At 39.7% G+C, this 24,752-nt stretch overlaps 1 protein-coding gene across 8 annotated transcripts in view; it reads right to left on the minus strand.

Moving 5' to 3' along the window:
• The window catches only part of ST6GALNAC3 (ST6 N-acetylgalactosaminide alpha-2,6-sialyltransferase 3), a 498,406-nt gene that overhangs the window by 70,982 nt on the left and 402,672 nt on the right, over positions 1-24,752 (minus strand). Inside the window, exons 4-5 of one of the 8 annotated variants that reach the window (XR_011438880.1) lie at positions 23,475-23,594; positions 15,804-21,518 (exon numbers count right to left, since the gene is read on the minus strand). The exons of 6 other annotated variants lie outside the window; for them this stretch is intronic. Coding sequence is in view for 1 of the 2 variants with exons in the window: in XM_070267478.1 (XP_070123579.1) it covers positions 23,537-23,594 (58 nt within the window). In the remaining variant the exon portion in view is untranslated. Of the gene's footprint in view, positions 1-15,803; positions 21,519-23,180; positions 23,595-24,752 lie in introns of those variants that run through there. One more of the 8 variants, XM_070267478.1, reaches the window with a different exon arrangement.

The following is a 24,752-nucleotide window of genomic DNA, read 5'->3' on the forward strand; positions in this document are numbered from 1 at the left end:
TTTGTGGGTTGTCTTTTCTTTCTTGACAGTATCCTTTCAAGCATAAAAGCTATAAATTTTGATGTAGTCCAGTTTATCTATTTTTTTGATGTTGTAGCATAAGCTTCTGGTGTCAAATGTAAGAAACCTTTGCCTAATTCAAGATCGTGAAAATGTACTCCCATGTTTTCTTCTAGGAGTTTTATATCCTATATTTAAGTCTATGATCCCTTTTGTTAATTTTTGTGTATTGTGTGAGGTACGGTCCAGCTTCATTCTTTTCTTTATGGATATGCAGTTGAACTAAGACCATTTGTTGAAAGGGTGATCTTTCTTACATATAAATCTAAGGGTTTTGTTTCACTTCACACTCAAAATTCTTTATTAGTTCATATTACATGTGGTGGTGCTTTCTACACTTGGACTTCATGAACCAGTAAGGCAAAATAAACCATTCTGGGAGACTTATGTAGGGTTGCAAACTTTTTACTGTTATTCAGGAGAGGAAAAGGTAAAATAAGTAGTGCTTATACTTTCTCTACTTGATTTAACAAGAACATATTTTATATAGATGCACACACCAGGAAAGAAAATAACTCAGAAGTCAAGCATTTTAAGTGAATTCAGCTTTATTAAAAGCTCAGTGGATTGCCCTTCTTTTTTCATGATCTTGTGTACTGGGGGAATATTTGTCACAGGATGTCATTTGGCAAACACCATGGCTCCTCCTACCTAACAAGCGTCATCTTTTGTCATGTTCCTCCTGCACACCTTTATGCTTCAGCCATACTGAACAACATGACTTATTTTCTTACCTTTGCTTCAGGCTGGAACACCCTCACGCCCAGTCCCATTCTCCGAATGGAAGAAACATACGCGTAAACTCTGATACAATTTGAAGGTTATAATGGTGATACAAAGGCCACAGCAGGTAAGAATTAGTTTGCAGCCTATCTGACTTACATTTCTTGGGAAGGGAGTTAGAATGATTAATGAAATAACCTAAGTTAAATCTTAACTTCACTACTTATTAACCATAGACAAAACTTAACCTTTCTTAGACTCACTTATATCACCCATAGTTGGAGATACTAGTATCTGTCCCATAAGGTTACTGTGGGGGTCAAATGATTAAAAAATATTGGTCCCCCAGTGCAGAAGGTAGATGTGTAGCAGTTGATCAGTAAATGTTATTTGCCTCCCTCTCAGTCCTATATCAGTGGTTTGCAACTCTGACTACCTGTTAGAATCACCTGGGGAGTTAGAAAAAGTACATGTCCTGTTGGCAAGCTAAACCTAAAATTCATTTGGAAATTCAAGAGATCCAGAATAGTTGAAATACTCTTGAAAAAAGGAAAAAAAAAATTTGAAAGACTAGTACTTTTTTGTTTCAAAATTTACTCCATACATCTAGATCAACTGATTTTTGACAAGAATGTCAAGATGACTCAATGGAAGAAAATAGCTTTTTCCACAAGTAGTGCTGGGACAATTGGATATCTGCAAGGTAAAGAATGAGGTTGAACCTCTTCCTCACAGCATCACAGAAATTAACCAAAACTGGATCACAGACCTAAGTGCATAAATATTCCTTACCCTGCCTTAGGCAAAACCTTATTAGATACAACACCAAAAGCACAAATGACAAAAGAAATAATAGGCAAATTGGACTTCATCAAAATTAAAAACTTTTGTCCTTGAAAGGATACTGTCAAGAAAGTGAAAAGATAACCCACAGAAAATGGGAGAAAATATTTGCAAATTATATCCGATAAGGGACTTATCTCTAGACTGTGTGAAGAATTATTACAACTCAACAATAAAAAGACAAATTGCCGATTGGAAAAGGAGCAAGCGATTTGAAGAGACGTTCCTCGAAAGAAGATATGGGAGTGGCCAATATGCACATGAAAAGATGTTCAGCATCATTAAGCATCGGAGACATGCAAATCAAAACCACAATGAGACACCATTTTGTAAGAACTAGGATGACTGTCATCAGAAAGTTAGATAATAACAAGTGTTGACGAAGATAGAGAAACCAGAACTCCCGTATACTCCTGCTGGGGAAGAAAAATGGTGCCGCTGCTCTGGAAGTCCGACAGTTCCTCAAAATGTTAAACATACAATTGCATACGATCTAGTAATCTCCCCCTAAGAGAAATGAAAACATATGTTCACACAAAAACTTGTACATCAATGTTCAAAGCAGCATTATTCATAATAGCCAAAATGTGGAAACAACCCAAATGTCCATTAGTGAATTAATGAATAAATAATATCTATCTATCTATCTATCCATATCATGGAATATTTTTCAATCATAAAAAATAATGAAGTGCTGATACGACAGCACAGGTAAACCTTGCAAACATTATGCTGAGTGAAAGAATGCAGTCACAAGAGGTCACGTGTTATACGGTTCCCTTTATATGAAATATTTAGAATAGGCAAATCCATACAGACAGAAACTAGATGAGTGGTCTCCCAGGGCTGAGGGGGTAGGAATATTGAGGAGTGACTGTTAATGGCATAGTTTCTTTTTGGGGTGATAAAAATGTTCTAAAATTGATTGTGGTGATGGTTGCACAACTCTGAATATACTAAAAAACACTGAATTGTACACTTTAAATGGGTGAATTATGTGGTATGTGAATTATATATCTCAATTAAGCTGTTTAAAAAAAGCAATGGAGGCCGGCCCCATAGCTGAGTGGTTAAGTTCACACACTCCGCTTCGGTGGCCCAGGGTTTTGTCAGTTTGGATCCTGGGTGTGGACACAGCACTGCTCATCAGGCCACGCTGAGGCAGCGTCCCACATAACACAACTAGAAGGACCCACAACTAGAATATACAACTACATACTGGGGGGCTTTGGGGAGAAGAAGAAAAAATAATTAGATTGGCAACAGTTGTTAGCTCAGGTGCCAATCTTTAAAAAAAGAAAAAAGAGAGAAAAGAAACAAGCAGGCAAGCCAAAATAAAAGGGATTTTTAAAATAAAATAAAACAAAATAAAAAATAAAAAAACTATGCCCTAGTCCCAGAGTTTCTGATTCAGCTGTTCTGGCACCAGGCGCTTCAGAAAAAAACCCCAGCAGATCCCTGGTAATTCCAATGTGCTCTTCATCAACTTCTTCCTTCAATTTTCCTTACCCACGTACTTCAGACAAATTTATTCAATCTGCCACTCCTGCTCCCTCCTTTACATCTGCCACCTCCTCACTCTTTCTCCAATTGATCAACATCCTCACTCTACCTTATCCCCAAATCAGAACATGCCCCAGCTCCTCTGAACTAATCAGTATGTCTCACCTTCTTTGGATTTGGTTCCAATGTCATCTCCAGGAGACATTTAATGACCAAACCCACGTTACTTTGATGAGTTGGCACTTGCTGTGTTCTCCACATGAATTTGTTCATCTAAACTCATTAGAATCCCCAGTTTAGGTTTGCAGGCAGGAAGAAACCTTTAAGAGATGTACTTGCCCCCCACCACCTCATCATTTTACAGCTGATACAAATGAGGTCCAGAGAAACTAGAATTCAATTCCAAGTATTTGCCTACTTTGCATTTGTTGGCATTTTGTTTTTTAATCATTTCAAGTAATTCCTCATGTATTTGTTTTATCTGCCTGATTAGATTATAATCTTCTTGAAGATAGATAGTAACTTTATCCCATGTGAATTTCCCGTGCCTGTTAACAATAAAATATATGCTTACCCTAATGAACTGACATTTCTAGCATGTTCCTGAATTCTCAATTCTCTTATTTTATTATTCAAGGAAGGTTTTCCTTTTAAGGGCATTAGGCTATTTTATAAAAGGAAATAATCAACTAGTCTGTTTCCATTTCACAGAAGAGAAAGGATTTAACCCGCCTAAGGAGACATTTAGGTAACCCTGGGCCAATTACTCAACTTTCTGAACCTCAGTTTCTAACTGTAAAATGACAGAATATCTATCATGTACATTTTTCATGAGAGTACTAAATAAGTTAATGTTGATTTAATGTGTAAGGAGTGTTTGCATGTAGCATCTTCTCAGGAAATATTAGTTACTGTTATCATAGTCATTATGATTATTGGAAATATTTCTGGCCTGGAATTCGTTGCTAGCATCCTAAAGATTTTTACACAGTAGAATGTATTTTTGCTTCAGAGCACCGAAGCCGCCCTTCATTGGCCTGTTTCAGTTAATGCAGTTTCTCAGATAGCTAATTTTTATCCAATAAATATAAATCCTTAGAAAACTGTGCAACAAATGTTCAGAATACTAATTTCCATTTGCTCCTGCATCGAGCCACATGTCTAAAGGAACCGGCTTTATTAATCAAATGAACTTCTGTCTCCAGCGTTCAGAGAAGGAAGAGCCTGTGTCCCAGAGCACACTGCTTTCATCAAGCAACAACGTGCCCCAAGCCGAGTGTCCTCATTAGTTAAGTTCTACCATCAATTTTCATGTTGAAGTTTTGTTTTGAGGCTGAGTGAAGCTGGCTTAATTGGCTCCCCTCCCCCCCACCAGCAGAAGTTTTGGGGGAAGATGTATATCTTGAAATCTAATTACATATCTTAACTGTAACCTGAGAAGCTTAAAATTCACAGATGTACTTTATCTGTCAAATATGGAGACAGTTGGCAAACACAGGCCATAAAGGTGGAGATTTAGTACCAACTGCATGAATTGTGGCTGCTTTACTATGTTTATTACTTCACAGTTAATCACGGAGCTAACTCCCAGGAGTTTGGTATCTTTCTCCCTATGTTCTTCATGATGAGGAGGGAAGGAGAAAAGAATATTCTCTTTGTAACACATTTCCAATTGGAATACGGTGTTTGGTTCACAAAGCCTTGAATGAAACACTAACATTAAACATTTTAATCAATTCCTGAAATCTTTTTTAAAGCCAACAGACCAGGATATCACATTACTGTTCCTATTTGTATACAGTTCCTTTGGTACAGTAACTTCTCAGTAATTGTATGAATATGTGCACGCAATTAGGACAGATATTCAGAAACAGGATTGCTCAGCAAGCATTAAAAGCATATTTCTACACTGACTTGGCATTTTACCACCAAGAGCAATTACAGTGAAATAATTTTGTAATATGGAAGCTCTAATTATTGAGCAGAACATAGTTTCTTTGCTGAATATCAGAACTACAAAAGGTTTTACATGTATATAAGTCTCAAAAAAGATGCAATTACCAAAGATGAATAGAAACAGAGAAAAAAACAAAAGTGGTTCTAAGCGAATAAGAGCAGATGCTTTCTCCATCACCAGCCATCATCAGTGCTACCCAGGACAGCTTCTAGGAAACAAGCCTCCCAGTTCACAAGCAGTACCCAGTTGCCTGGAGCCATTAAGGGTCTGTTTCCTAAATAATTCTAGATACAAGTGTCACCAGGTTTTTAGATAAAAGGCCAGCATGATTCACCTAATCAGAAAATAACCTAATTATGGCACTGACCCAAGTTACCCTAGAAATCCTTGGCTGATAGGAAATTCTTCTATCCTTTTATTTCATGGTCTAAAATAAGCAGAACTAACATTTCACATTCCTCATCTCCCACTGTTCATATCTTTTGCTACTATTATACAAGTTTTACATGTTTCATTTTTAAAAGTGCAGAAATGCCAAAAATGAAAAACATAAATAAATTATGCACTAAACATACAAAGATCTAAAAAGAAACTTATGTGAAGTCAAATTAAAATGGTAATTGCTTAAAACCTTACAGTTTCTAGTCCTTTAAAAAAAGAGCTAGGTGTTTTTTTGAAACACTCTTGATAACCAATGTATCTTATCTTAGGAATGAAAAGATGTTTCAACATTAGAAAATCTATTACTGCATTACACAATATTACAAACTAAAGAATAAACAATCCATGGTAAACTCAATAGACGTTAAAATAGCACATAGTGAAATTTCACATTCATTTAAGTTTAACTCTTAGTAAATTAGAAATAAAAAGAGAATTTCCTAAACTTGATAATTATGTCTATCAAAAATCTATAGCAAGGATCAAACTTAACAATGAAACTTAACAACATTACCATTAGGATTAGAATAAGACAAAGATGCTTGCCATCACTACTCCTCTTTAAGGCTGTTAGGAGGTCTTAGTCAAAACACTAAGAAAAATAAAATGAGGTACATACTGAAAAGATAGAAACAAACTTGTGTTTTTGTGTAAATGAACTGTTTGTTTACATAAATAATCCATGAGAATCTATAGATTATTAGAATTAGCAATTGTTCAGCAAGGTGGCTAGATACAGGATCAACATAAAAATAATAGTAGGATTTCCACACACAAATAACTAATTCAAAAACAATATATAAAAGTACCTGATTTACAATAGCAACAAACTAAGATGTAGCTAAGAATACATCTAACAAATGTGTTGATCTTTGCAGAATAAATTACAAAGTTACTTTCCGATTGACATATAAGAACTGAATAGACAAAGAGGTCTACCAAGTTTATGAATAAGAAGACTCAAATTAATCCACGTATCAATGCAGTCACATTTAAATTTTCAACAGGCATTTTCCAAGAGACATTATAGCCAATCTTGAAATTCATTTGAAAGAGCAAAAGGTCAACAAGGGTTAAGACCATTTTGAAGAACAAAAAGGTAGAGGTGGTCTGACCTGTTGGACATCACAATTAGTAACAATACTGATATTACAACTAAAAATAATAGCAGCTGACTTTTGAGTATTTGTATGCCAGGCAAACCTTTTCATTCATTATGAGTTTGGTACGACTATTATCACCATTTTACAGATAAGAAAGAAACTGGGGCACAAAGAGATTAAGGGTCTTTCTCAAGGTGCCATGACTAGGCAACAGCAGACTTAGGATTCAAACCCAAGCAGTGTGGCTCCAGAGCCCCTGCCTAACCTATGCAATAAGGTCCCTACAGCTATGGTGATACCCCCAAGGTATCATGTTGACACAGATGGGAAAACAAACCACTAAAACAGAACATAGAACCCAGAAAATAACTCATGCATAGATGGAAACTTGTCATCAATCAATGACCAAAAAATGGAGCATTCAATAATGCTGCTGAGATTACTAGTTATCCATGTGGAAAAATAAAATAAAACTAGATCCCTTTATACTACATAAAAGTAATTCCAGCTAAACTAATTGTGAAAAGCAAAACCTTGAAAGTTTTTGTAAGAAAATATGGGAGAATGTCTTCAATATTTTGGAGGTAGAGAAGAATTTCTTATATAAGACATAAAAAGTCCAAACCACAAAGTCGTAAGTTGATAAATTTTACTGTATTAAAATTTAGTACTCCTATTCACAAAGCAACATTATAAACACAATGAATAGTCAAGCAACAGTCTGGGAAAGACATTTGCAATGTGTGTTAACAAGAAAAGATTGCTATCCTGAATATATAAAGAACTTTACAAATCAATAAGAAAACAACAACTCCCTGTTCCCCTAAAAAAGGCAATGGATCTGAATAAGCAATTTTCATAGAAGAATATCCGATTGGCCAACACACCTATTGAAAGACCCTTACCTTCCCCATTGTCAGGGAAATACAAAATAAAACCATGTGATACCACTTCATACCAATAGATTGACAGAAATCAGAGCATTATACGAAGTGTTGAGTTCAGAAAGAGTTCCTTTCATTCACCGATTGTGGGAGTTTCAACTGGCGCAACGTTTTATAGAATACTTTGGCAAAATCAAAGAGAATTGAAGAAACATACCCCCTTCACCCTGTAACTTTATTTCTAGACTAAGAAGCCCTCACCCGTGTGACAAAGAAATATGCAGAATAATGTTCATTGTCGGTAGCATTATTTGTAATAAGAAAAGACTATAAACAATCAATTGAAATGTTTCCCAAGAGAAAAATGAATAGCTAAATTGTTGTATTCTCATACAATGAAATGCTACACAGCTACATGTAAAAATATGGTTAAACATCAATAACAAGATAGATTAAAAAGGTTAGAGAATAATACTTTTAGTATTTATATAACTTGTATAATGTTTATACAAAATACAATATTTATATACAGCTTGAAACATGCACAATAATACCCTATAGTTTTATATTACTTAAGGGTATGTATATAGGGAGTCATAGTATAAAAACACCTAGTAAGCTGGTAAACCCCAATTCAGGGCAGCGGTTGCCTCCGGGGACAGACAGGCAGGAGCAGGAGCTTGGAAACAGGGAAAAGGACACAGGGACTTCAGCTGTATTTGAGATGTTTTGTTTTTACAATACAACAACAACATCAACAGCCCTTAAAGGCCTATGGCAAAATCCACAAATTTGATAGCGCTGGATGGTCGTTATTTGAATATTCATTATTTTGGTTCATTTATACCTCTCTTTCTATTTGAAATATTTTTTAATAAATAAAAACGAGGAAGCTATGTGTAAATCAAATTTTGATAACCAGAATCCTGTTTTCCCAGGAGGTTGTGATCACATGATAATTTCAGCGTTGCTTCTCTTCTCTTTTCTTCTAGCAGCCAACCAGCCCATGAATTAAGCAATATTTATGAAGTGCCTGCCATTCGTCAGGCGCAAAGCTAGGTTCTGACAATACAGTGGTGAGAAAGCCAACAATGGAGTATTTATATATTCTAGTGGGGTTACAAATGTGCATCTACAAACCATGATAAATGCCATGAAGAGAAGAAGTAGGGAGCTATGACAGAGTAACTAGGTGGAGGGAGGACATACCACGGCAGACACCGAGGCTTGGCTGCCTGAAACTTATTCACATCCCCCTTCTCCCCGCCTTCCTCTGCCGTAGAGGTTGGGAAGCTAATCAAGATTTTCCAGACTCCTTTGCATGTGGCACAGTTCTAACCAATTAGATATAGTTAGGAGTCTCTGGGGATGGTGGTCCTTCCTGAGTAAACAAGCGAAGCCTCTCTGGAAGAAAGCCTTTCTGCCCTCTTAATTCCACCCATGTTATTCGGCTTGAAGCACAGATGTGATGCCGAGGGTGGAGCAGGCATCTCGAGATGATGAAGATGGAAGCCGTATGCTGTCGGGGGTGGAGCAGAGGGATAGGCTCCTGTGTGCTTGATGACATGGCTGAGCTGTGGTACCAGCCCTGGGCTGTTGACTCTGAATTTCTTTTTAGTAGGTTATTAATATCTCCTGGCTTGAACTGCTATTAATAAGATTTCCTCTTATTTGCAACCAAAATCATTCCAAACAGATACCTTCTAGAAGAGGTGACTTTCACTTTGATAAAAAAAGCAACGAGAAGCAGTTAGCCATGCAGAAAGCAGGAGTGAGGTGGGGAGCTGAAGGGGAAACCAGACCAGCAGCGGAGGGGGCAGCAGGTGCTGGAGAGTTGGCGTGTTTGAGGGACTCAGTGAAGCCCACTGAGGCTGGAACTTGGCAATGGGGGTAGGACTGGTTTGCAACTGGCTGGGAAGCTAAATATGTGACTCTCTTTCTCAGGCTCTGGGTTAAGATCAGGGTACTTACTGCTCTGTAAACAAAGATAGAGTCAGTAGCACCCAGGGTAGCTGCTATTTTTAGACTCCTTCCTATAAAACAAAGAATTAACCCCTAATCCATCTACTTGGATATTTGCATGTTCATCTTTTAAAAGGGAAGTCCACCAAGTCCCCTTCTAGTCCAGAGGTACAGCTCTCTCTGCCCCTCCTCCACCGCCTAGGAAGGGAAAAAAATCAGCATTCACCAGTCCCCTGGACACGAAGTAAATTCCGATGGTAATGTAACCAGAGCCTAGCCAACCGTGTCTTAGGCCTTCCCTGTGCTACAAAGGTTTCTATTTTGTTCTGTATTTATCCGAATGGGAAGAGACAACATCATTGTTAAAGAGTCTGACTTGAACAACACAACAAAAATCTAGTTCCTCTAATCCTGTTCTCACTGAGCAGAAGGAAAGGGTTGGCTGATTTTCTAATGTGCTTCCTATTGGTCTATTTCCTGGATCCCGTGCTCTTGGCAAATGAAGGTTACTTTATAAGATAGTATTTACGGAGCACCTGGGCAGGCAGAGTGCCAGTTCAGGCAAGAAGCCCATGGCTTGGAAGAAAACGTCCCTTTTCATCTGGATAGTCTTAATCTGATGAGTATTCTGCAAATTTCCACTGGCTATTTTAGAATAGACTTGGATATTTATTATTAGTTTCTGGGCCTCTCCCTCCTCTTCCTCTTAGCTTTCTGCAGCTGAACTATAGCCATCTAATCCTTTTAATCTTTCATCCACGTTCTTTCCTCGGGCTCCTGAATTCATTCACTCCTGTTGCTATTCTCTGCACTTCTTCCAAATTGCCTGAGCTTCCTAGTAATGAGGTGGTGGGAACACAACGTGTGATGCCAGGTGCTGCTCAGCTAGAAGTGCCCACAGAGGAACTGTTATTCCGTGCCCTTCTGTGCAGGCAGCCTCAACCTGGACTTGCCTTCCATCCTGCCAGACTGCCTGGCTGGCCTGAATTTAATTTGCAGACCACTGTGCCCCCTGGGCCTACTTTGGCATCACTGCGCTCTGGCGTCTGCTTCCCAGAGAACAGCTCTGTGTTTGGATTCTCTTCCCCCCGGTGTATTCACTGCCTTGCTTCTTTCAAATGCCCACAAAGTTATTATTCCCAACCTACATACCTTAAGTCTCAAAGGTTGTTTGCATTTTATTTCTGTTGCCTGAGCTGTTCACAATACTTTCCAAATTGGAATCATTAGTGAATTCCAGAAACAAGCAGCTTCTTCCTCTTTTCCATCCAGGTCATGAATAAGGATGCTTAAATAAGAGTCAGACCCACAATTACAGCAACAGCGTATTAGGCGGCACATCTTCTTAACCCTCCTTCGCTGGTAATCCCTCCACCAGCAGCGGCACTCAGAACCCTCTTAGTTTACAGGAGTTTTTCAGCCAATTTAAAACTCACATACTCAACCTTCCAAATATTTATTCAGAATTTTGCTAGGTACTATGAGAGATTCCAAATTACGTAGGACACAGCCATTGTCCTTCAAAAGGCTTCTATCACTGTAGAGGGTAAAGGTCTTAAATATTTAATAAGCATCTTAAATGTGCCAAGCCCTGGTCAGTGCTGAGGTTTCAAACAGGAAAAGTATAGAGTCCCAGTGAGTTTCCACAGTAGCAGATAATGGCATATAATTAGAATACAATTAATTAAACACTATACAGTATAATTGCAATACAATAACCTTATTGTAAAAACAATAATGAAATGTACCCCTTGGATATAAGTCTTTCAGCCTCAGTTTCTTCATCTGTAAAATGGCATCAACCTTCTAAGTGGTAGTTAAGGTTTACATAAGATGAGGTATGGACAACACTTAGGGCGGTGTATGACACGAAGTCCCAAGAATGTTAGTATTAATAATAATAGCTGCAAGTATAATAATAAAATGGTTGTTAGTAGTATAGTAGCACTATTATCTCCCACATTCAATCTGATTGATGAAGGCTATCCGGAACACTGTGATAGGATAATTCAGAAACTTTTACTAGGTTCACTATAAAAGAATACTGTGATGGATGCCAATACTGTGATGGGCCAGAAGAGGAGACGGCTACGCAAGTGTTTACTGACCCTGCTGCACACAAGTAACTAGACCACAATTTGCGATGTAGTCCTCTGACTTAGGAGTGCCACAAAGTCCATAGGATGTAACTGACTTTTCTTCTCAGGACGGGGGGGAACTGATGTCATATTGTAGGTTCTTGTGTCACTCTGTGGCTTGCAGTCCTGTACTGCTTTGATTCAGAAACCCCAGATGCGTTTTCAAGATTGGAGAGTCTAAGAGATCAGGGGAAGCTGGGTGTGGATAAGACTTTCTGCTACCAAAACGAGGTCATCCCTGCCTAAGGCAATTGCAGACACTCCAGAGCAGTGGTTTGCACCTGCTGCTCCGTGACAAAGTTCTTACTGATCTGCAGCAGAACGAGGATGATAAGTACAATGGAGAGAGGAATTCCTGCAACAAAATATCCCTAATTTAAAGGACTGATACCGTGTTCTTTCTATTTTGTGGTTGTTAAAATGTCATCCCTTTCACAGAAAGATGCTCTAAAGATGTCTTATCCTGTATCTGGCCTCAAAATGTTCTAAGTTCCAAGGTGCTTGTTCCTGTGAGAAGTCATCTGATCTCACAGCTTTAAATACTAACAATACGCCAATAACTCCTAAATGTACATCTAGCAGCAAAACACTCCTCTGAGCTTCTAACTCATATATCTGTCTGCTTCGGATGTCTCACAGCCACCTTAAATTTAACAAGCCCAAAAAGGGACCCTTGACTCTCCCTGCCTCAATTTGTTCCTCTTTTGGTCTTTCGATCTCAGTAAATGGCATATTAACTGGCAAGCTGTGCAAGCCAGGAATATAGGCATCATCCTTGATACCTCTCTCTTTCTCCTCCATCTCCCTTGTTGATCAATGAGTCTCAGCAATTCTAGTTCCAGAATATTCTTCAGATCCAACTATTCACTGTCACCATGGCCATCACACTAGTCATATATATGCCACTGAAATTCTGTTCCAAATGCTCTCACTCCTTCTACTCCAGTCCATTCCCCAATAGCATCCAGAGGAATCTTCTAAAAACATAAATTCGGCTTAAAATTCTTCAGTGACTTTCCATTACCCTTAGCATAAAGTTCAAAATCCTTACCATGGCCTACAAGGCCCTGTATGGTATGAGACTTAAGTCCAAGCATCAATTTTAGAGAGGAAGAGTTCCCTGACCCTCTCTGTCCATATGAAATGTATTACATGCTCTCAGAGAACCATATTTATTTCCTTCATAGCACCTATCTCCATGTGAATTTTATATACATTACGGTAATTGATTAATAACTGTCTCCCCCAACAGACTATACGATACGATACTTGAAGATATAGATTGTATCCAGCTTTGTGTCCCACTGCATTCCCAGGGCATACTTTAGTAGCTGCAGGTAGATGTGCTCAATAAATCTTCACAAATTAATAAATGAAAAGAAAAGAATTTAAATGTCTTTACTCGGTAAAATAAAAAGGCAACCATCTTTCGAAAGACTCCAATTAAGAATTTTTTTTCCTGGTCTCTGAAATCCAAAGGTCTGAGTATTACTGCTGTGCAGTTGAAGACAATACACCAGCTTGGGCCTCTGGATATTACAATGGCCTTGGAAAACTCACAGGAGGTGCTAGTGGGGACCAGCTAATGTTGGACTGGTTCTCTGCTCTTTGGGATGGAGCAGTTTCTTTGCTCGAATTCTAGTTCTGGAGCTCTGGAGCTCTGGAACTCTGGGCATGGGCTCTAGAACTCTTAAGTAAATGCCAAAAGAGAAAAAAAGGAAAGGAACACAGTAACCATCTCAAGTTTAACCTTTGCATTTTAGAAGAATCTTTTGGTATATTTTATCTGATGTGCTGATAAAGTTTAAAGATAGAAACAGTTTTTTATGGTAAAACCTTGCCCATACACCAATCGGCTACACAATATCCCAATTCGTAATATGTGGACTACAAATTAGAAAAGCAAGATTCTAAGCCAGCCAATCAGATTTACGTTCCCAGCAGCAGCTTGTGTTATAGCACTTGGATTGTCCTAGCCAATAATTTATTGAGATCCAGATGCTCCCCGTCCTCCCTGAGTGAGTGGTTGTCAGGTATGCCCGTCCAAAAACAAGGCAGTTGGTACTTAACTATCGGTTCCCACCCTCGTCAAATGATCTCCAAAGAACATGAAATTGCTTGTCATCTTCGTCAAAATTACATACGAATGGAATATTTGCTATCTGTATAGTAATTAAAAACTCAATTAAAAGAAATTCTGAAATCATTATCAACTTTTTCAGGCATGAGTTTTTCTACTGAAAAGCAAGCTGTTTATAGCTTAGGCTTTTATCAGCATTCAGAAGATGGCTGAATTCCAAAATAGGCCCATGGAAAGGATCAGATCTGGACCAAGATGGAAGGATCCTAAAAGAGGACAACAGCAAGGTGCAGACAGTCACATTCTCTGTTAGGTATCAGTTCCTCTCATGCAAGCATGAGTGTGTGTAACTGCAATTCTCTAATTAGAATGTGTCATTTCATTAACATCGAGGACCACTGTCCCTAATGAATCTCTTCAAAATGAACAAACAAGAGGTAGCTTATCATTATGGCCCTCATTTATACTGTGCCTATCTACCAGATGAATGTTATTGGAAAAAATTAATTGCATTACAGTGGGTGCCACTGAAGTAAGCACATTTGGTTCTTAGGAAACAGTTACCCGAAGTGGCCGATCATATTAATCGACTGTACAGAGCAGGCGTCCGTCATGAGAACAAAGCAAGGATGTGTGCATGTCTGAAAAGAAAACTCCTGATTTTATAGCCATATAGCTGAGGCTGGATGAGAAAGCAGTCCCGGCCTCTGCCTGGAGCTAGTTAAACCAGGCAGTAACTTAAATCAGAGCATAAATTGTTAATACTAATAATTCCGTAGCAGCCTCCTTTTATTGAGAACTTACGTACTAGCAATGAGGCTAAGCCCTTTCAATTCATGACCACCCCTAATCCTCACAACAACCCCGTGAGATATGTCTGAGAGTTTGTAAGTGGTAATCAGGGAGCAAATCAATTTGACTCTAAAACCAGCACCCCAACCATAAACTTTACACTCTCAAACCCAACTCAATAGAGATGAGAGCCTGTGGGGTATTTTTATTATTAGCCCAGGCAACCTGTCAGCCTGGACATGGCCAGTATACCTGGGGTTAAGGCCTCTAGACAGAATACTGAGCCCAAGGAGCTCCTTTGGGCATTTTTGTGTTCTGTTCATTTGGAGATGTTTGGACATAACAGAAAGCACTATTTTTTAGGAGAAAATGGCTTAGCTTTTGCTTCTGTGATTGTAACACTATCCAGCAAACAATGGTAAAGACTGTCAAAAAAAAGAAGCACTGATTCAAATTTTCCTAACTTTCTGTTAAGATGGAGGGGTGACCAGGACTCCTAATCTATCGAGGTGACCTGTACCAGAATACGCCGTATCAGCAGCAGAAGCACTGTCCTTTACAGAGCTGCCTGTGGCCTTCTTCACTCAGGTATGACAATGGGGACATCTCAGAAAATCTGCACTGTCCTAATTGTTATTCCAGCCATGTGATTTTCATACCGTGTGCTTCACTTTCTGCAAAAGTACAGACTTAGGTGTGACTAGAGCAGAGTGTGCATATTGGTGGAGTGTGGGAAGGAAGGTTGAATGGAGGGCTGGGGTCTAATAAGGCAAGGCCCCAGAAAACCAGAGTGTCCAGCTAAAGGGCAAATGCTCCTGGGAAGGTTGACCCAGTTAGCTGGATATTGAATATTTATAGCTTTGAATGAAATAGTTTATAATACACTTGATACAGACAATTAATGGATATTTTAAGGGGAAGACAGTGTATGTTGGGGAGAATACAGCACTCCTGGAGAAAAGCTTGTGCATGGAGGTGGGAAAGGAGCAGCATAAGAACCAAGGATACTGAGGGAGATGCTTTAATGGCCGGTGGGAGAGCTGAAAATGATGGTGAGGGGCTTCTGAAGATGATCTCACTTGCTAAGTCACTGTGTTTGGTCCTTAGGGGAATGAATACATATTAATTGCTCTTGTCCTGAAGCCATGAACCATGGTCTACCTCTCCTTCTCCACTCTCCCATTCCTCTCCCTCCTTCCATCCATCCTTCCAGTGTCAGAGGTTCAAGAGTTTAAGTCCTTCCTGCTTAAGGCCAACCTTTCCTATGGATCCCATCCTCTCCACTTCTCCCACTTCTTTGGGAATATGCTACATCAATTTTTTTTTCTGTTTTATCATACTTTTCTACTTTTTCCCACTACTGGTACCTGCTCTTCAGCCTCCAACCTTACTTAAACTTCTCCATTCTTAAAATGACCTGCCCCTGACCCTGCGTTTCCTCCAGCTGCCATCGTATTCTTTGCGTTTCTCCCATCCAAAATCCTCCACCAAGAAGGACTCTGCCCTCACTCTCCCCACACTCACTCCTCAGCTGACCGCAGTTGAGTTTCTGCTGCCACCCCACAGTGAGACTGCTCTGATGAAGTTACCTAGAGTCCTGGCTTTCTAAATTTAAGGAGCTCTTTTTAAGTCCTCATACCGGATTTCATGGCATCGGTTTCACTTTGGATCCCACTGCTTATCCGAACCTCTATTCCTCTGGCCTCTGCGACATTACACTATATTGTGTCCCCTCATACCATTTTTTACTGTTCCCTCGAGGCGTCTTTCTTAACTTTCTCTTCTTTGGCCCACCCTCTGAAAGCTGGCCTTCCTGGGCTTCTGTCATTGACTCCCTTCTCTGAGGGTTTTAACTACCACGCTTATGACTGACAAATCTGAATTTCCTACCCAGACCTGTTGTTCGTAATCCAGGGCCATATATCCAATTGCCTCCTGGACACCTTCACTCGAATGTCTAAGGAAACCTTGAAATAAACATGGCAAAAAAATGAATATATGTCTTAACCCCTCTACCTGATCCTCTTTCAGTATTCTGTATATATATTGTACTACAAGTCACCTAATCAGTCAGACTATAAGCTTGTGGGTCATCCTCATCACTTCTCATAAAACTAAGCACCACACATTGCCTTTCTTCCCTATTTTTCAGATTTACCTTCCTTGTTCCATCCAACTCTCCCTGCCTGAATTCCCACTCTCACTATCTTTCACGTGGACTATGGCAACACCCTGCTCACTGTTCGCGACCCTCAAATCCATCTTCCATACTCCCCTAGAGTGACCCTGTTCTTCCTTGGCTTCATTGGGTTTCCATCACCAACGGGATAAAATCAGAACCTTTAACATAGTATATAGGCCTTCTGTAACCTGACCTCTCAAGACTCATCATTTGCTATTCTCTGCTTGACATTTTAGGCTCTAGGCAGATTGATCCCTTTACTGACTCAGAATACATCGTGTTATTTTTCATCTCAAGGCTATATTCATGCCATCCTCTCCTCCTAGGCTCCCTTCCTCTCCTCTCTCTACCTTCAGCTACTCTAAAACATAGTCAGGGATCCCAGGCTATGCTCCCCTGCACCTGGCATATCTCTGTCATTGAGATACCTCAATACATGAACATCCTCTGTTGTCCCCACATAATTATAAATCCTTAGGGGCAAAGATCAGTATTATTATTTTTCTGAATCCTCAGTCCCGTCTAAAGCCGTTCCTGGGACAAAGTAGGCACTGTTCTGATTTTTATTGAATGCAATAATAGAAACAAAATACTTGAATAGGACTTTAGATTTTTCAGATTACCTTCTCACATGTTATCTCCTTTAATTTTCATGGCAATTCTTCCCAGCTATTCAAAATGCATATTTTATTTCAGTTTATCCCACGTGGAAATTAATAACAGCTTTATCTGAGAACTACCTGAGAAACACAACACAGACACTTTTAGAACATAGCCCACCTTTATTTCACTATGAAACTGTGGTACACCCCCAAATTAGCTTCATGAGTCAAAAAACAAAGAACAAAAAAAAAGGTTTTTTTTTTAAATCCCCATTCAGCATGTAACTCTTATAATTTACTCCATTGATTCTCAGTTCTAGAATAAATGATTCACATTTTCCTATACTATTGTTAGTAACTGAACATTTTACTTACCTATTTCTATAACCTTTTGAGTAGAAGTTTTAATCCTTCTTTGGTCCAAAATTTCTAGTCCATATGGAGTTCCCAGTCTCATTTTGTATTTTTACCTGATTTTTAAAAAGCTTTTAGATGGCAGGTGAATGCACAAATTGGATTTTGTATGTAAAACCATTAAACTGAAATGCTGTTTGATTAGGGCCTCTTTTGCCCAGTAGAATGAAATAGTTATCAAATGCTGTTTTCGCTTGTGAAGCAAAGATAGTTGTTATAAAATCTACAGCCTGTTACCAATACCATTTAATGTTTTTTCTTTAAGACAAATAGCTTAACCTCTTGACCTAGAGAAAAAGTAGCCTTATAGCAGCAAACAAGTTCATGCTTTAAATTCACTTCAGAATTTTAATAATTTTTTGTCTAATATTTGAATTTACTTCCCTAAAAATAAGAGAAACCAAATTAATGTAGTTACTATTTCCCTAAGAAAGGGAAAAATATCATCCACATAAGATACTAATAAATTCATAGTTCTATGCTGTTTCCATTTCTAAGTTACTGCCCTACAGAAGAACCAGCAGTTTTTTGATAGATAGCAAGTATAGGATTCAGGATTCTTGTCCCAACATCTTTATTGGCAATGTGATCCTGACGGACAATATTCCTTTGCTTCACTTTACAAAAGCCATGAAAAGTAGAACCTGCCCATTACCAGAAGGCTACAGTTTGGACCTAAAAGAAATCCGGCTATTGTCTGATGATTATTGTCCTATAAAAGAAAACTATTAATTTCAGCCATGATACCAGAATTCCTCAGGCTTTGTTTGTACACAAGCATGAAGACAAGACCTCCAAATGCCAGAAAAGAGATTATCACAAAGGCTAGTAGATTTTCTTAAATGTATAAAAATAATAGTAAACACTTACATAGCACTTAGGTGCCAGACATGCTTCTAAGGACTTTACAGGTGGTAACTCATTTTGTCCTCCAATCATTCTGGGAACCTAAGATCAGAACCCATAGATCATGATCGCACCTCTACCCAATGCTACCTCCCACATGATCTATTGCCTTGGGGATGATTACTCTGTATTCCATGGAGATAATTTCATATTGAAGACTATCTTACTTCACGTTGAAAAATTGCTAATAAAGTCACAAAGTCTTAGCAAGTTAGAGGGACAAGGATCTGAGAAATTATTCAGTTTTAACCAAGACCTAAGGAAGCTACCTGAAGTGCCAGGTGTCACATATCTAGATGGCAGATTAGAAACAAGAATGTAGTATCCTGTCCTCTGTATAACTAACTTTCCATATTCCTTTTCTTATGTGGAAGCTGAGACATCCATATACTTAAAACATATTTCTTGATAACCTACACCATGCCAGCCATCATTTTAGACACTGGAGATGTGGTTAGGGACAGAGAAAATACCTACCTTCATGGAGTCATGCTATTCAATTCACTAAATAATCAAGGATTTATTGAGCACTGATTATGCACCGAGCTCCAAAGGAGGTTTGCAGAGGTGGTGATGGGTGGAGTGGGGGGAGGGAAGAGTACAAGAGATGGTCCCTGATCACCAAAGAGTTACATAAAAGACTAAGAAAAATATGAAAGATTCATAGGAAAATACAAAACAGCATACAGTTAAGAGCCCAGTTGTATAGTAGATGAATCCCAAGGGATTTCAGAGAAGGGGCGATCCAGAAAGAGAGAGGGATCTGGGTGTGTACATCATGGAGAAAGCAGAGAGCTAGTGATGGCTGCCTACCATGGAATGTGCAGCAGCCAGGTTTAGAAACATGGATGGACTTTAAAGGTATAGAGCTGAGTGAGTAAAGTCAGACGCAGATTAAATTCACCATAAGTCACTTATGTAAATCAAAATAAATGCACAACATATAATGATATAGTTATAACAATAACAGTAATAATTAACAATAATAATTAATTGGCAAAGATGTATGCAGTGAAAAAAGAGGCACATAAAACATAATGGAATGCCTGCCTATGCGGAGACGGGAAAGAGAATAGGCATAAATGTAAAAAAAATACATTAATGAATTGAATAATTAAAAAATAGGATCAAGGTCTCACAAGCCAATGATGAAAATGTTTTATGACATGATTACGTCAATTCTCTGCCATCGAGTCCAAGGAAAAAACTCAAAGAGGCCTGGGATAGGACACAGTGGAGCTTTGTAGGATGTATAGACCATATTCTGGCTGAGAAAGGAATGGAAAAGGTGATCTGAGTGAGGAGACAGCACCTGAGGGAAGAGACCATTATGCCTGAAGGGGAAGCTGCATGTGGAGGGAGTGGAGGAAATATGGGCAGATATACGACTTAGGTCTCTTAGGGGAAGCCTCAGAAGGCAGGCGAGGCCTCAGAGCTGATGTGGTAGAAAACCTGGACTGAAGGGGGTTTCCTGAGCGGGTAGGTGATTCAGAGAAAGAAGAGACTAAGGAAGGGGAGCCTGCCTATGTCTTCAGGAAGAAGACCCAGATGGTGAAGCATCTAGGAATTCAAGTTATGGACATTCAAATGTGTAAAGATGAGGACCTGAATCAGTGATGTCCATGGGAAAGAAAGGGAGATGAGGAAGGGACACACGTACACTGTGAGAAGACCATGAAATGCGATGAGAGGGGTTAGCTTGATTCTTTGTAGAGGACATTTTTGCAAATTTGCGTCAGAGTAGCCATGTTTCTTGAAAACAGTTAAGTGGGTCACTTGCTTAGCTTTCCTTAGTGGTAGATTAATTAGCCAGCTGTAACTCCCGGATCTCTATTTTTAAATAACGACTTGCATAAATCTCCGAAGACAAGAACTCACCACTAGTATACAGCATATTCTGGCAGCTGCAAGTTATTATGCCCAGTGGAAATTAAATATCTTTTAGGGAAATCATGCAAGATCTCGTGACAAATATGAAATTAACCCCTGCCACCTCTATGCCCAACTCATTTCTTCGCCTGCCTGCCATTGTAATAAGCAGAGTCTCTGGGGTCTTGAAATGACAGTAGAATTGGCAATATTTTAAAAAGGCATTATTCGTCTATGAGCATTAGTAGAACACAGAGTCTTTGTTCCTGGTTGAGGTAGAAGCTCTGGAAATTAAACATCAGTAAACACACACAATAGGCCCCTCCTAAAAAAACTATTAACCTGTGGTCAGACGGAGCTACTTATAACTCCAGGGATGTAAACAAACAAACAAACGAGCCGTTTTATTTATCATGTTAGGCATTTTATTTCCTTTGCTTAACACCCTCAATCTCTCACTTCTCTTCCCTTCTGACCAAACGCATTCTCATTCTGGTTCTTTATTATTTCTTTCTTTATTTACAAGCTCCAGGTTTCAGATAACATACGACTTTTCACTTACCCTTTTCACTGCCTATTTTTTTGTTTGGGTTCATGCAGTTTGTAGGAGATATGAAACCTTGGGTTCTCAGTCAGAGTGAAATCAGAACAAAAAGAAAGAATTGTAAGAGCTGGCTGTAGGTAACTCCAACAAAGCCGCATGAGGAAGGGTCCTGAGGCCTGGAGCAGCACCGGGTATTCAGGTGCCACGGATAAATGTGTGTTTATAAAATGACGGTCAATACACCGGACATAATTACCAAGCAAAGGACTTGATTTGTTTGACAATTTTCAATAAAAGGGAGAAGCAAGGGATGATTTGGGCAGGAAACCTGCCCCTGGGTGGGTGAAAATGGAATCCTCGAGTTTCCCAAGTTATTGTAAAGACTCCATAACAAATCCCTGATTTCCCACTTGAGAACCAACAATCCAGAATCCAGGAGAGGAAAAAGTAGTAATGCTTCCATATAGACAGTACAGTTTCGGGTCAGATGTGAAGCAGAGAAAATCAGTAAAGACCTGAAAAGAGAAACAGAGGTGATGGTCGTCACAGCCCCTCTCCTTGGAGGGGCCCATCACTCAAGCCCATCCCTGCAGAGTTGGAGTCCGCTGCTCCCTTATCAGTCTCTGCTTTGAGCCCTAGGCCTTCCTGTAACTTTTCCTATGCTCCAGGGTGTCTCTGACCCTCATAGGGAAGGCTGCAAGCTCCAGTGTTGCCAGGCAGAACTCTTTTCCTCTTTCATCTGAGTCCAGACATGGCTGCAAGCCTAGGCTTTCACCTTGACCCTTTCACCTCCTATGTCAAGAAGTTAACACGGTTCCTGCCTCCAGCTAATGGCTTCCAACATTGCAGAATGGGAGTCTGTCTTATCAATTATATGAACTTCAGTCTTCGGCATAAAGGTCATTATTGTGTTATGCACCTGGAATCACATTGTAATGAGGCAAATCACATTCTCTTACAGTCAATGAGGGGGAAAAAAAGCACACAAATGGAAATTACTCCTAAAATGACCTTGCTGGATTTCTACATCTGGCTAGCAGAGCCTGTTTCTATACATCAAGAAGCTGACATGGCAGCTTTGTCATACAAGCAGGCAGCCCAATCTCATGTTAGCAAACACGCTATTATGGAACATATGGCATAAGACCATTAATAGTGTGCATAGTTGATGAATTCCCAGTGTAGTACCCGTGACGTTTACTGATTCACTGCCACCCTGCCCCAGGCTGCTTCCAAACATGTCAGAAAAATAAAATGTTATCCGTATTTGCATTCAGAAGTGATTCCATATTTACACATGCTAATAAAAACAAAACTTGCTTTTTAAGGAAGGGGCAAGCTCCATAATCAATTTTCTGAGAGGCTCAAGTATTTGACATGTTCTACGTACATTGCATTCACTGGAATAGCAACTTGAAAAACACTGGTAGGCTGGCTCTGTGGCTTCTCATCTTTAGCTGGCCGACAGCAGAGGAGAGCCGGGGGTGCCTGCGCATCGCTCACTTCCTCTGCCTAAACAACTTGCCTTGGATTGTTTCTCTGTGACTGAACAAACATTTGATGAACCAGTGAATGAATTAGCTATGTGGATAGCCACGACCTGATGGTGCCCTACAACCTCTCTGCTCCTTTCATCAATAAGCATCTCCCTCTCCAGCTTCCTCAGCCCTGCTCTCATTACTGGAATACAGCATTTGGGGTCATTAAATAGGGCATGATGTCTGGCTCTGAAAATCACTGGTAACGTGATTTTCATGAACAAATCACTTAACCTCTATGAGCCTCAATTATCTCATCCATAAAAATGGGTGAGAGGCCGGCCCCATGGCCAAGTGGTTAAGTTCGCGCGCTTGGCTTTGGCTGCCCCGGGTTTCGCTGGTTCGGATCCTAGGCGCTGCCGTGGCACTGCTCGTCAGGCCATGTTGAGGCAGTGTCCCACATAGCTCAACCACAAGGACCTACAGCTAGAATATACAACTATGTACTGGGGGACTTTGAGGAGGAGAAGGAGGAAGAGGGGGAGGGGGAGGAGGAGGAGAAGAAGAAGAAAAGAAAAAGAAGATTGGCAACAGATGTTAGCTCAGGTGCCAATCTTTAAAAAAAAAAAGGTGAATTATAGCATTTGTCTTGTAAGGATTCTTTAAGGTGCAAGAGACAGAAATCCAATCAAACTATTTCAAGAGAAAAACAAAGAATAAGTTTATTGGCTCACATGGCTGGGAGGACAATTGGGCTATGTGACCAACTCACAGGATGGGGACCCGGGACTCAAATGCTAGGATCAAGACTCAAAGCCACCAGAACTTACTCTCTCCTCCATCTCTCAGCTCAGCTCAGCTCAGCTCGGCTTTACTCTCTCCTGTTACAGCCATACCTTCTTCACTTGGAACGAACTTGGTTACTTTTAACCCTAATTTCACATTCTCCTAGCATCGTGAACCTAGAGGAAAAGCTGTTTATTCTTCACTTACAAATCATATCCTTCTTTAGCATTCCAGGGGAGGCCTGAGACTGGCGCTGCTGGCTCACATGTTTATCTTAGGATGAGAAGTCTATGATGGACCAAGCAGGGATCGTGCCCACCTCTGTACCTAGGGTGAAAGGCAGGGGCTGGAGTGAGTTACCAGAAGAAGGCGGATCAAAATATTGTTGAGCAAATAAGGCAAGAATAAAAGCTGCCTGTCTCCTAACCTGTCTCACCAGGTTACTGTGAGGATCCGGGCACACACAGGTGTGCAGAACAATCTGAACAGCCATAGGTTAATATCATATGTAAATGGGCTTTGTAAACTGCCAAATGTCATACATGAGTCCTCGCAGAATAACTACCAATTCCATTTATTATTTCTCTCTCTGAGGGTGGAACCTGCTTAGGCCAGTATTAATGACAGCTGCAATGATAACAGTTAACATTTAAGAAGCTATTATTTCATGTCAGGAATTGCTTTTCTGAGCACCTTATATGTATGAACTATGAAATAGGCACTAATATTGTCCCCAGTTTTTACCTAAATAAACTATGCAAAGAGAGGTAAAGCAACCTGCCTAAAGTAACTCACCTAGCAGTGGAGTGAGAGTTTTGCCTTAGGGAGTCTGAGCCAGAGGTCACACTACCAATGAGCAGCCCTCAATATTTCTTGTATAGAAATATGGAGTATGGTTGAAAAGCAGCTAATATTTGACATGGGACTGTGTGGCTTTTCCTTGAGGCACTGAAAACGCCACGAGATTGGTAATTGTGTCTGTCTCACTCACAGTTGCATAAATATGCCACTCATAAGGTCTACATGTCTCGTATGAGAAGAGTAGAGATAATTAGGATTGGGCTAGGCTTTTATTTGAGTGCCTGAATATCATTCAAATAATATAGTGCTTTTGAAAATGAATATGCACATCCATTTTTCTGAAATTCAGAAAAGATGCATGATATTCAGGTGCCTAATAACTTGGCTGCTAGTTAATCAGGCTTGACACTTATATAGCACTTTACCTTTTCAAATCATTTTAGAATATGTTAGTTCATTAATCCCTACAACATCCCTGTGAGACAAGGAAGGTTCCTGAACTGCCCCTGATCTCCCCACCATCTGGTAGCTAAACAGTTGGTGGACTAGGGAAGAAAGAAAAGAATTGGACAAACCAAGCAAGGAATACACGCAACCAAGAATGACAGAGACATGGGCAGTGAATGTGAAAGGAACATCCTCTGAATTTGCAGAGGTTTGCCCTTGACACATAGGCTTAAACAT

Source organism: Equus caballus, chromosome 5 (genome assembly GCF_041296265.1).
Source record: "Equus caballus isolate H_3958 breed thoroughbred chromosome 5, TB-T2T, whole genome shotgun sequence".
In the NCBI taxonomy this organism is placed as follows: domain Eukaryota; kingdom Metazoa; phylum Chordata; class Mammalia; order Perissodactyla; family Equidae; genus Equus; species Equus caballus.